This window comes from Rhinoraja longicauda, chromosome 12 (assembly GCF_053455715.1).
Source record: "Rhinoraja longicauda isolate Sanriku21f chromosome 12, sRhiLon1.1, whole genome shotgun sequence".
NCBI classification, from domain to species: domain Eukaryota; kingdom Metazoa; phylum Chordata; class Chondrichthyes; order Rajiformes; family Arhynchobatidae; genus Rhinoraja; species Rhinoraja longicauda.
Window position 1 is genome coordinate 8,378,437 of NC_135964.1, and position 10,054 is coordinate 8,388,490.

General features: G+C 44.9%; 1 protein-coding gene across 1 annotated transcript; it reads left to right on the plus strand.

The window, feature by feature from the left end:
* The first annotated feature begins 3,380 nt into the window (after nt 1-3,380).
* LOC144598640 (toll-like receptor 8) lies at nt 3,381-9,573 on the plus strand. Its single transcript, XM_078408849.1, has 3 exons — nt 3,381-3,477; nt 3,994-4,016; nt 6,195-9,573. The coding sequence occupies exons 1-3, from the start codon at nt 3,381-3,383 to the stop codon at nt 9,336-9,338; spliced, it is 3,264 nt and encodes a 1,087-aa protein (XP_078264975.1). The 3' UTR covers nt 9,339-9,573.
* The last annotated feature ends 481 nt before the right edge of the window (nt 9,574-10,054 follow it).

Here is a 10,054-nt window from a genome sequence, read left to right on the forward strand (position 1 = left end):
GAAAGACAAACTGTAAACGTCGCTAAAACAAAAAGACAGGTTTTTACCGCAACTACAATCTTGTGTGTGGTCTAACTTTGCATCGTCAAGATCAAGTGTAAACTAGGTATTTATTCACAAAATGCTGGAGTAACTCAGCAGGTCAGGCAGCATCTCAGGAGAGAAGGAATGGGTGACGTTTCGGGTCGAGACCCTTCTTCAGACTGATGTCAGGGGGGCGGGACAAAGGAAGGATATAGGTGGAGACAGGAAGACAGAGGGAGATCTGGGAAGGAGGAGGGGAAGAGAGGGACAGAGGGACTATCTAAAGTTGGAGAGGTCGATGTTCATACCACTGGGCTGCAAGCTGCCCAAGCGAAATATGAGGTGCTGTTCCTCCAATTTCCGGTGGGCCTCACTATGGCACTGGAGGAGGCCCATGACAGAAAGGTCAGACTGGGAATGGGAGGGGGAGTTGAAGTGCTCGGCCACCGGGAGACCAGTTTGGCCAACGCGGACCGAGCGCAGGTGTTGAGCGAAGCGATCGCCGAGCCTGCGCTTGGTCTCGCCGATGTAAATAAGTTGACGTCTGGAGCAGCGGATGCAATAGATGAGGTTGGAGGAGGTGCAGGTGAACCTAGGCGACTGTTTCTCCAAAGACTTGCACTTGTTCCACCTAGGCCTACCAGATCTCCCAGTGGCCAAACGTTTTAACTCCCCTTCCCATTCCCATAACCAACATTTCTGTCCTGGGCCACCGCCACCGCCAGAGTGAGGCCACACGCAAAAGAGGAGCAGCACTTCATATTCCACTTTGGTAGTTTACAACCCAAAGGTTTGAACATTGAATTCTTCAATTTTAGGTTAGTTAGGTTGATTAGTATGGGTGACAGGGGTTATGGGGACGTTTTGGGTCGAGACCCTTCTTTAGACTGAGAGTCAATAGACAATAGACAATAGGTGAAGGAGGAGGCCATTCGGCCCTTCGAGCCAGCACCGCCATTCAATGTGATCATGGCTGATCATTCTCAATCAGTGCCCCGTTCCTGCCTTCTCCCCATACCCCCTGACTCCGCTATCCTTAAGAGCTCTATCTAGCTCTCTCTTGAATGCATTCAGAGAATTGGCCTCCACTGCCTTCTGAGGCAGAGAATTCCACAGATTCACAACTCTCAAGTCAGGGGAAAGGCAAACAAGAGATACAGATGGTGATATGGAGAGATATAGAACAAATGAATAAAAGATAAGCAAGAAAATCTAAAGCAAAAAAGTTCACCTTGCCCACAGCCAACAATGGCCTGTTTCCTTTATCATCTTCACTTTTTTGAATATATTTCAATCATTTTTTCTATATCTCTCTATATTATCGCCTACATCTCACGTTTCCCTTTCCCCTGGCTCCCAGTCTGAAGAAAGGTCTCGAACCGAAACGTCACCCATTCCTTCTCTCCAGAGATGCTGTCTGACCCGCTGAGTTACTCCAGCTTTTTGTGCCTATCTTCGGTCCCAGCCTCACCAGATGACAATTTGTGATGCATTCAAGTGTCATTGCAAATGGTTCTCTCCTAATCATGGTTTATGCACAGTTTGAGACTGCAACTGTTTGGTTCATAAGTTATTGATTCGTCCTCTTACTTACACATAGAACCTATCAATTGTGTCCTCTAAATCAACAGTACTATAACAATATATTCTTACTTGCTGCAGTATTGACAGGTCCACAGCTAATAACAAACATGTATCTTAAATTAGAAGCTTTATTTTATATGGTTTACATGCACCAGACCAGTCATGTTTTTAGAAAATTTATCTGTTACAGACTTGATTTTGCAGCTGAAGGATTTAAAAAAGAATTAAACCTCTCACAACATCAGTACACCCCAAAGGAAATAATTAGCAACTAAGTTCATTTTGTTTAGATTTAGATTTAGAGATACAGCGCGGAAACAGGCCCTTCGGCCCACCGAGTCCGCGCCGACCAGCGATCCCCGCACATTAACACTTTCCTACACACACTAGGGACAATTTACACTTCTACCAAGCCAATTAACCCACAAACCTGTAAGTCTTTGGAGTGTGGGAGGAAACCGAAGTTCTCTGAGAAAACCCACGCAGGTCACGGGGAGAACGTACAAACTCCGTACAGACGGCGCCCGTGGTCGGGATGTCTGTGGCGCTGTGAGTGCTGCAAGGCAGCCTGGGAGCTGTGGAGATGCAGTCACTGAATATTTTCAAGGCAGACATTGACAGATATTTGCAGTGCGAGGGAGATCATGAGGTGCGGGGAGGGATTAGGATAGGTTTGTTGAGGCCCTGATTTTGTCGTTGGTCACCCAGCATCCAGGGGTTCATTGGTGCCCTCCTGCTCCTGCTTCATATCTTCTCCATCGTTAACACAGTGACTTCACTCAGGTGGCCCAATTCATTTCAGTGTCCCATTGTAAATTGGCAAGTTGTATGTTGGATTTTAGTATTACACGATACTTTTTTTTTTTTTAAACCAACATGCTATTCAATAGACAATAGACAATAGGTGCAGGAGGAGGCCATTCGGCCCTTCGAGCCAGCACCGCCATTCAATGTGATCATGGCTGATCATTCTCAATCAGTACCCCGTTCCTGCCTTCTCCCCATACCCCCTGACTCCGCTATCATTAAGAGCTCTATCTAGCTCTCTCTTAAATGCATTCAGAGAATTGGTCTCCACTGTTTTCTGAGGCAGAGAATTTCACAGATTCACAACTCTCTGACTGAAAAGGTTTTTCCTCATCTCAGTTCTAAATGGCCTATCCCTTATTCTTAAACTGTGGCCCCTTGTTCCGGACTCCCCCAAAATTGGGAACATGTTCAATCAGAGCCGAGGGTCTGAAAAGCAACTTTTTAATTCTGTCTTCAGAAAAATCTGAATATTAACATTACATTTGATGGGTGCATCCAAGATGGTTTCTTGAAAAGGTATGTGGATATTGTAACCCGAGGAGGGAGAACACTATGCCTTTTATTGGGATATTAAATGGGAGAATGGGTGTAGGAGAGTGTTTTGGAAATAGTGATCACAACTTAAGTTTTAAGATAGTTATGAGAAAGGATAGGTTGGAACCTTGGGGGGAGTTACTGAATTGGGAGAGGGGAAAGTACAACATTTACACCAACTACAATAGCAGGTGCTAGAGAGAATAAATCAGGAGCAGTTGTTACTGGGCAAGTCCTCTTCTCACACTGAAGATAGGCACAAAATGCTGGAGTAACTCAGCGGGACAGGCAGCATCTCTGGAGAGAAGGAATGGGTGACGATTCGGGTCGAGACCCTTCTTCAGACCCAGACTGTCACGAAGACAGCTAGCTGAGCAGAGTTCAGGAGTGGAATATTCCAGCAGGAGGGGCAAGGATGGACATGGATGATGAGGGAGGTTGTAAACCTGGTCAACGAGAGAAAGGAAGCAAATCTAAGGTTGAGGAAGATGAAACCAGACAAGATCTTTGAGGAATATAAAGAAAGTGAGAAGAATTCAAGCAGGATATTAGGACCAAAGGGGTGGGGGGGGGGGGGGGGGGATAAATTGTCCTTGGCAAGTAGGATTAAAGAGAATCTCAAATAATTTTAGGCAGCACTCAAAGATGAAGAAGGGAGTTTATGTGAGTATTCTGCATCAGTATTCACAAAGGAGAAGAACATGGAGGATAGCTAGATCAATGTGGGATACACTAATATGTTGGGGTATTTTGGCATCAGAAAAGAGGTGGTGTTGGGTCTCTTGAATAGCATTAGGATGGATAAATCTTCAGAGCCTGATATGATCTCACCCAGGTTATTGAAAGAGGCAAAAGAAGAGATTGCAGAGACCTTTGCAAGGATCTTTGTACCCTCTCTAGTCCCCTACCCACCTTTTACATAGACCACTCCCTCCACAACACCGTGGTTCACTCATCCCTTCCCACTCAAACCACCCCCTCCCCTGCAACTGCAGGAGATGTAGCCCCTGCCCCTATAACCCCTCCCTCACGTCTATCCAGGGACCCCCAAGCAGTCCTTCCAGGTAAAGCAGAGGTTCACGTGCACCTCCTCTAAACTGCATCCATTGTTCTCAATGTACATCTACTGCATCCATTGTTCTCCGTGCACATCGGCGATATCAAGCATAGGCTTGGTGACTGTTTGGTCGAACGCTTGCACTCGGCCCACCAAGGTCTACCGGATCTCTCCGCGTCTAGTCATTTTATCTCCCCATGCATTCCCACACAGACCTTCCAGTCCTCGTCCTCCTCCATTGCCAGAGTGAGGCCACATGCAAACTGGAGGAACAACACCTCATATTTCTCTCGGGTAGCCTACAGCCCCAATGGTAGGAACATTGAATTCTCCAATGTTCGGTAACATAGAAACATAGAAAATAGGTGCAGGAGTAGGCCATTCGGCCCTTCGAGCCTGCCCGGCATTCAATATGATCATGGCTGATCATCCAACTCAGTATCCCGTACCTGCCTTCTCTCCATACCCCCTGATCCCTTTAGCCACAAGGGCCACATCTAACTCCCTCTTAAATATAGCCAATGAACTGGCCTCAACTACCTTCTGTGGCAGAGAATTCCACAGATTCACCACTCTCTGTGTGAAAAAAAACTTTCTCATCTCGGTCCTAAAAGACTTCCCCCTTATCCTTAAACTGTGACCCCTTGTTCTGGACTTCCCCAACATCGGGAACAATCTTCCTGCATCTAGCCTGTCCAACCCCTTAAGAATTTTGTAAGTTTCTATAAGATCCCCCCTCATTCTTCTAAATTCCAGCGAGTACAAGCCGAGTCTATCCAGTCTTTCTTCATATGAAAGTCCTGCCATCCCAGGAAGCAATCTGGTGAACCTTCTCTGTACTCCCTCTATGGCAAGAATGTCTTTCCTCAGATTAGACCAAAACTGTACGCAATACTCCAGGTGTGGTCTCACCAATGCCTTGTACAACTGTAGCAGAACCTCCCTGCTCCTATACTCAAATCCCCTCGCTATGAATGCCAACATACCATTCACTTTCTTCACTGTCTGCTGCACCTGCATGCCTACTTTCAATGACTGGTGTACCACTACACCCAGGTCTCGTTACATCTACCCTTCTCCTAATCGGCCACTATTCAGGTAATATTCTGCTTTCCTGTTCTTGCCACCAAAGTGGATAACCTCACATTTATCCACATTATACTGCATCTGCCATGCATTTGCCCACTCACCTAACCTACCCAAGTCACGTTGCAGCCTCCTAGCATCCTCCTCACAGCTAACACTGCCCCCCAGCTTCGTGTCATCCGCAAACTTGGAGATGTTGCATTCAATTCCCTCGTCCAAATCATTAATATATACTGTAAATAACTGGGGTCCCAGCACGTTCAGTGCCCGGTGCGGCTTGGCCGCTGGACTTAACATCGCCCGGTGTGGCCGCGGGACGTTTCAGTGCCCGGTGCGGCTTGGCCGCTGGACTTAACATCGCCCGGTGTGGCTGCGGGACGTTTCGGTGCCCGGGGCGGCTCGGCCGGGGGGCCTTCCATCCCCTTGCGGGGGCTATGCGTGTCGTTTGCCTCGGTAGGGGTCGAGCTGCCTGTCCGTGGGTGCGGGGGGAAGAGAGGGGAAGTTTTGTTGCCTCCATCACAGTGAGGGGGTGTTTGGAGTCACTGTGATGGATGTTTGTGTTGGGGTCGGGTGTCCTGTGTTCTTTTCTTTTTTGCTGTGTTTTGTGTGACTGCTGAAATTTCGCTCGGTGTTGTGCCGAGTGACAATAAAGTGTTGTTATGTTATGTTATGTTACCCCACTAGTCACTGCCTGCCATTCTGAAAAGGATCCGTTTATTCCTACTCTTTGCTTCCTGTCTGCCAGCCAGTTCTCTATCCACATCAATACTGAACCCACAATACCGTGTGCTTTAAGTTTGCATACTAATCTCTTATGTTGTACCTTGTCTCTCTTCGGTGTAAACCAGCATCTGCAGTTCCTTCCTACATTAGCACTGACTTTAGAAATATATAAAAAGAATGCAGCAATTTCTAGGAGCACATAAAAAGAGTAGAGCATTTCCTGGATGTCCCTGTGATTCAGGTTTGTACGTAGAAGTCACGTGTGACAAAAGTAAGAGTAGAATAATGTCCCTTTTCAGAGAACATTTATGCTTTTAAATATAGAGCACGATAACATCAGTTTCCCTTTTTTAATTCATTTGAAATGCTTCTCTAGGCAAGAAGAACCCTGGCTCTGGCACCGACCTTGTCGTGCTTCCTCTTTCTGCTCCACTTTGTTGTCAAGCTGCTCGTAGCCATCCGGATCCCGAGGACTCTCCCGTGTACAGTGATGACACAGGACAATGGATCGTCCATCCAACTGGACTGCAGAAGCCACCGTCTGAGTAGTGTGCCCAAAGACATTCCTTCGTACACCACCAGTCTAAATCTCGCTGACAACCGGATCGTGAATATTTCCAATTGCTCCTTCTCGAACCTCCCAAATCTACACAAACTAGACGTGAGTTCCAACGGCGATCACGGTGGCACAGGGTTGAACCCGAAGCGTAGGAGCTTGATCATTTTCAAGGGCAGTTTCTCCTCGCTGGTGAAGCTGCGAGAGTTGCACCTGGACCAAAATGGCCTCCTCCAAATCCCTCACGGCCTGCCAGCCACTTTGCAACTTCTCAGCCTCAATGGAAATACGATTCTCAACATCACAAATGCCAGTCTACCTAACCTGCCGAACGTAGAGACCCTTTACTTGTCACGGAACTGTCACCATCGCAACCCCTGCAACGTGACCAACCACGTGCAAGATGGGGCTCTCTCACGGTGCGCAAGGCTCAAGAATCTCACTCTTGACTTCAATAACTTGACTTCCGTTCCACGCCTCTTGCCGACAAGTTTACGATCGCTCTCCCTCTCTTTCAACAAGATACAAACCATAAAGCATGAGGATTTCAGTGAACTGATCAACTTGGAGGTACTTGACTTAAGTGGAAACTGCCCCAGGTGTTTCAATGCACCCTACCCTTGTGAACCCTGCCCAGGACAAATTTCTATTCAAATACATCCTTATGCTTTTCAGAGCCTTTGGAAATTAAAGAAGTTATTTCTTACCAGCACCAGTCTTCGCAAATTACCCAGTAGTTGGGTTCAGAACTGCACCAACTTGAAGGTCCTTAGCCTTCGCAGGAATTTCCTGACTTCTGAAATCGCTACTGGTGATTTTTTAAACCATTTACCCAAATTGGAAGAGCTTGACATATCATATAACTATGAGATAAAAGCTTACCCAAAAGCTATCAGTCTCTCAGGGAATTTTTCAAAATTAGTCTCCCTCAAGCAATTACACATTGAAGGGTATGTTTTCAGAGAACTTAATGAAGTTGATATTAGACCACTGTACAGTCTACACAATCTTTCCATCCTAAACCTTGGCACAAACTTTATTAAACTGGTAAACTTAACAATCTTCATTCGCTTTACATCGCTAAGTTTAATATATCTGTCAGAGAATAGAATCTCACCTCCATCAGATGATGAAGATCTTTTTTATGGTTCGATACACAAAGACAAACATTTTCCTTACGCAGGGTCAAGTTTTAAAGGTTCATATTTCCAATCTGAAAATCGGGTTTATGATTCTTATGGTGCTAATGATTACACCCATGAACTAATGATTAAGTGGCCGTGTCGTTCTTACGGGAAAACTTTGGATCTGAGTTTGAATAATATTTTCTTCATCAACCCAAAGCAGTTTGAAGGCTTCACAGAAGTGAAGTGCCTGAATTTGTCAGCAAATGCCATTGGCCAAGCATTGAATGGTACTGAGTTTGCATCTCTGCCTGATTTGAGGTATTTAGACCTTTCCTACAACAGACTTGATCCGGCTTACGATAATGCTTTCAAAGAGCTGAAGCAGCTGGAAGTACTGGACTTAAGTTACAACAAGCATTACTTTATTGTGGAGGGTGTCACGCACAAAATGGGATTCATTGAAAACCTTAAATATTTGAAAGTACTAAACTTAAGTCAAAATGCCATCTTCACCTTGACAGAATCAGGATTGAACAGTGACTCTCTCAACATCTTGGACTTCAAAGGGAACCGTCTAGATATCTTGTGGAATAAGGAAGACCGCCGTTATATAAGCTTGTTTGAAAATCTAACCAATTTAACGCATCTTGATTTATCTGACAATCTTCTTAAGTCTATTCCACCTGATGTCTATGAGCATTTGCCACGCAACCTGACATATTTGTGTTTGAGTTACAACAAGCTGGAGATGTTCGATTGGAAAAATCTACAATTTTTGAAGAATCTACTGACCTTGGATCTCGGCAGCAATAAATTAACCACTGCCCCTGATAGATTGTACGACAACACTAAGTCTCTCCAAACGCTTTTACTTGGAAGAAATAAAATTTCGGAATTTCCCTTAAGTTTTCTGACAACAGCAAACAGATTAAAATATCTTGATTTAAGTAACAACAAAATTACGACTTTCAAGCAGATCATTTTCCCGACTAGTGAAGAACTCTCCCTGGAAGTCCTGATTTTGAAAGGGAATCCTTTCTATTGCACCTGTGAACTTGCACCATTCATTGTGTGGATTAATGCATGGAACCTGGATATTCCTGAACTGGCTACGGATGTCACCTGCAATGCACCTGAAAACCTCCGGGGGCAAAGCATTATTCTCCTTGATCAGCATGCATGCACAATGGACAAACTTGAGGCTCTATTAAGCTTGGCTTCTGCCATTATAATTGTTTGCACTATAGTTGTAATGATTACCCATCATCTGTTTTACTGGGACGTATGGCACTTTTACTATTTCTGCATCTCCAGGTGGAAAGGGGATGGCTATCATTCCCTTGGCATGCAGAACTGTTTCTATGATGCATTTATTGCCTACGACACTTCTGATCTGTCCGTGACAGACTGGGTGGTTAATGAACTGCTCGTTCACTTAGAAGACAAGGGGGAAAGGCACTTCTCGCTGTGTTTGGAGGAGAGAGACTGGGGCTTAGGCTTGGCTATCGTGGACAATCTTTCTCAAAGCATACATGGGAGCAAAAAGACTGTGTTTGTGCTCACGAGAAGTTACATCAAGAGGGGGACATTCAAGGCTGCTTTTCAAATGGCTCACCAAAGATTATTGGATGAAAATGCGGATGTGATTGTGTTGATCCTGTTAGAACCCGTTTTAATAAACTCGAAGTACCTGAGACTGAGGAGACGAATATGCAGCAGCTCTGTGCTGCAGTGGCCCAAGAATCCGAAAACTGAAAGCTTTTTCTGGCATTGTTTACGAAATGTGATAGGAACAAACAATGAATCAAGATACAATACAATTGCTGAGTTCACCTAACTCCGACCGAACATTGTTTTCTTTTTAATCCCCAAGATGTGTCATCTCTACTGTAGACACAAAATGCTGGAGTAACTCAGTGGGACAGGCAGCATCTCAGGAGAGAAGGAATGGGTGATGTTTCGGGTCGAGACCCTTCTTCAGACCCTTCCACTCCCCTGACTTCACCACGGCATCATCTCTACTGTAGATGGATTGAATGCTCAAATACACTTCTTAATTATTTGTCCTTAAATGTGGCCTGGACCATCTGAAGCCAAACTAAAGATAGATACAAATAGCTGGTGTAACTCAGTGGGACAGGCAGCATCTCTGGAGAGAAGGAATGGGTGACTTTTCAGGTCGAGACCCTTCTTCAGACTGAAGACCGATCAAAGTACACACAATTTGTAAATTTGTACTTGCACAGTGCGTGCAGGTTACAAGCATGTTATTCTCTGTAATAAAGGGGGTTTAACCTTCTTAACATTGAGCATTGCCCTATTATCGTGCAAGTGATGGCAAGCCTTATTGTTGCTGAATTGTTGATTTAGTTGTTTAAATAGATACAGCTTCTAAACTCATTTTTGATTTTATTTGCCTAAAGTTGCATTCCACTCCAGTACATAAATGCATGCATTTTATCATTTTGTTTCATTCATGATGCCCCAATAAACTGTTTTTTTGCATTATTCTCTATGTCCAATGTCCCATTTATATTCTGTGACTGGAAAAGT

Coding starts and splice junctions, on each gene's coding strand:
- LOC144598640 (XM_078408849.1), top strand. CDS start 3,381: ATGAGGGAGGTTGTAAACCTGGTCAACGAGAGAAAGGAAGCAAATCTA. Junction 3,478..3,993: donor CTTTGAGGAATATAAAGAAA/GTGAGAAGAATT, acceptor ACGTCTATCCAG/GGACCCCCAAGCAGTCCTTC. Junction 4,017..6,194: donor CCCCCAAGCAGTCCTTCCAG/GTAAAGCAGAGG, acceptor ATGCTTCTCTAG/GCAAGAAGAACCCTGGCTCT.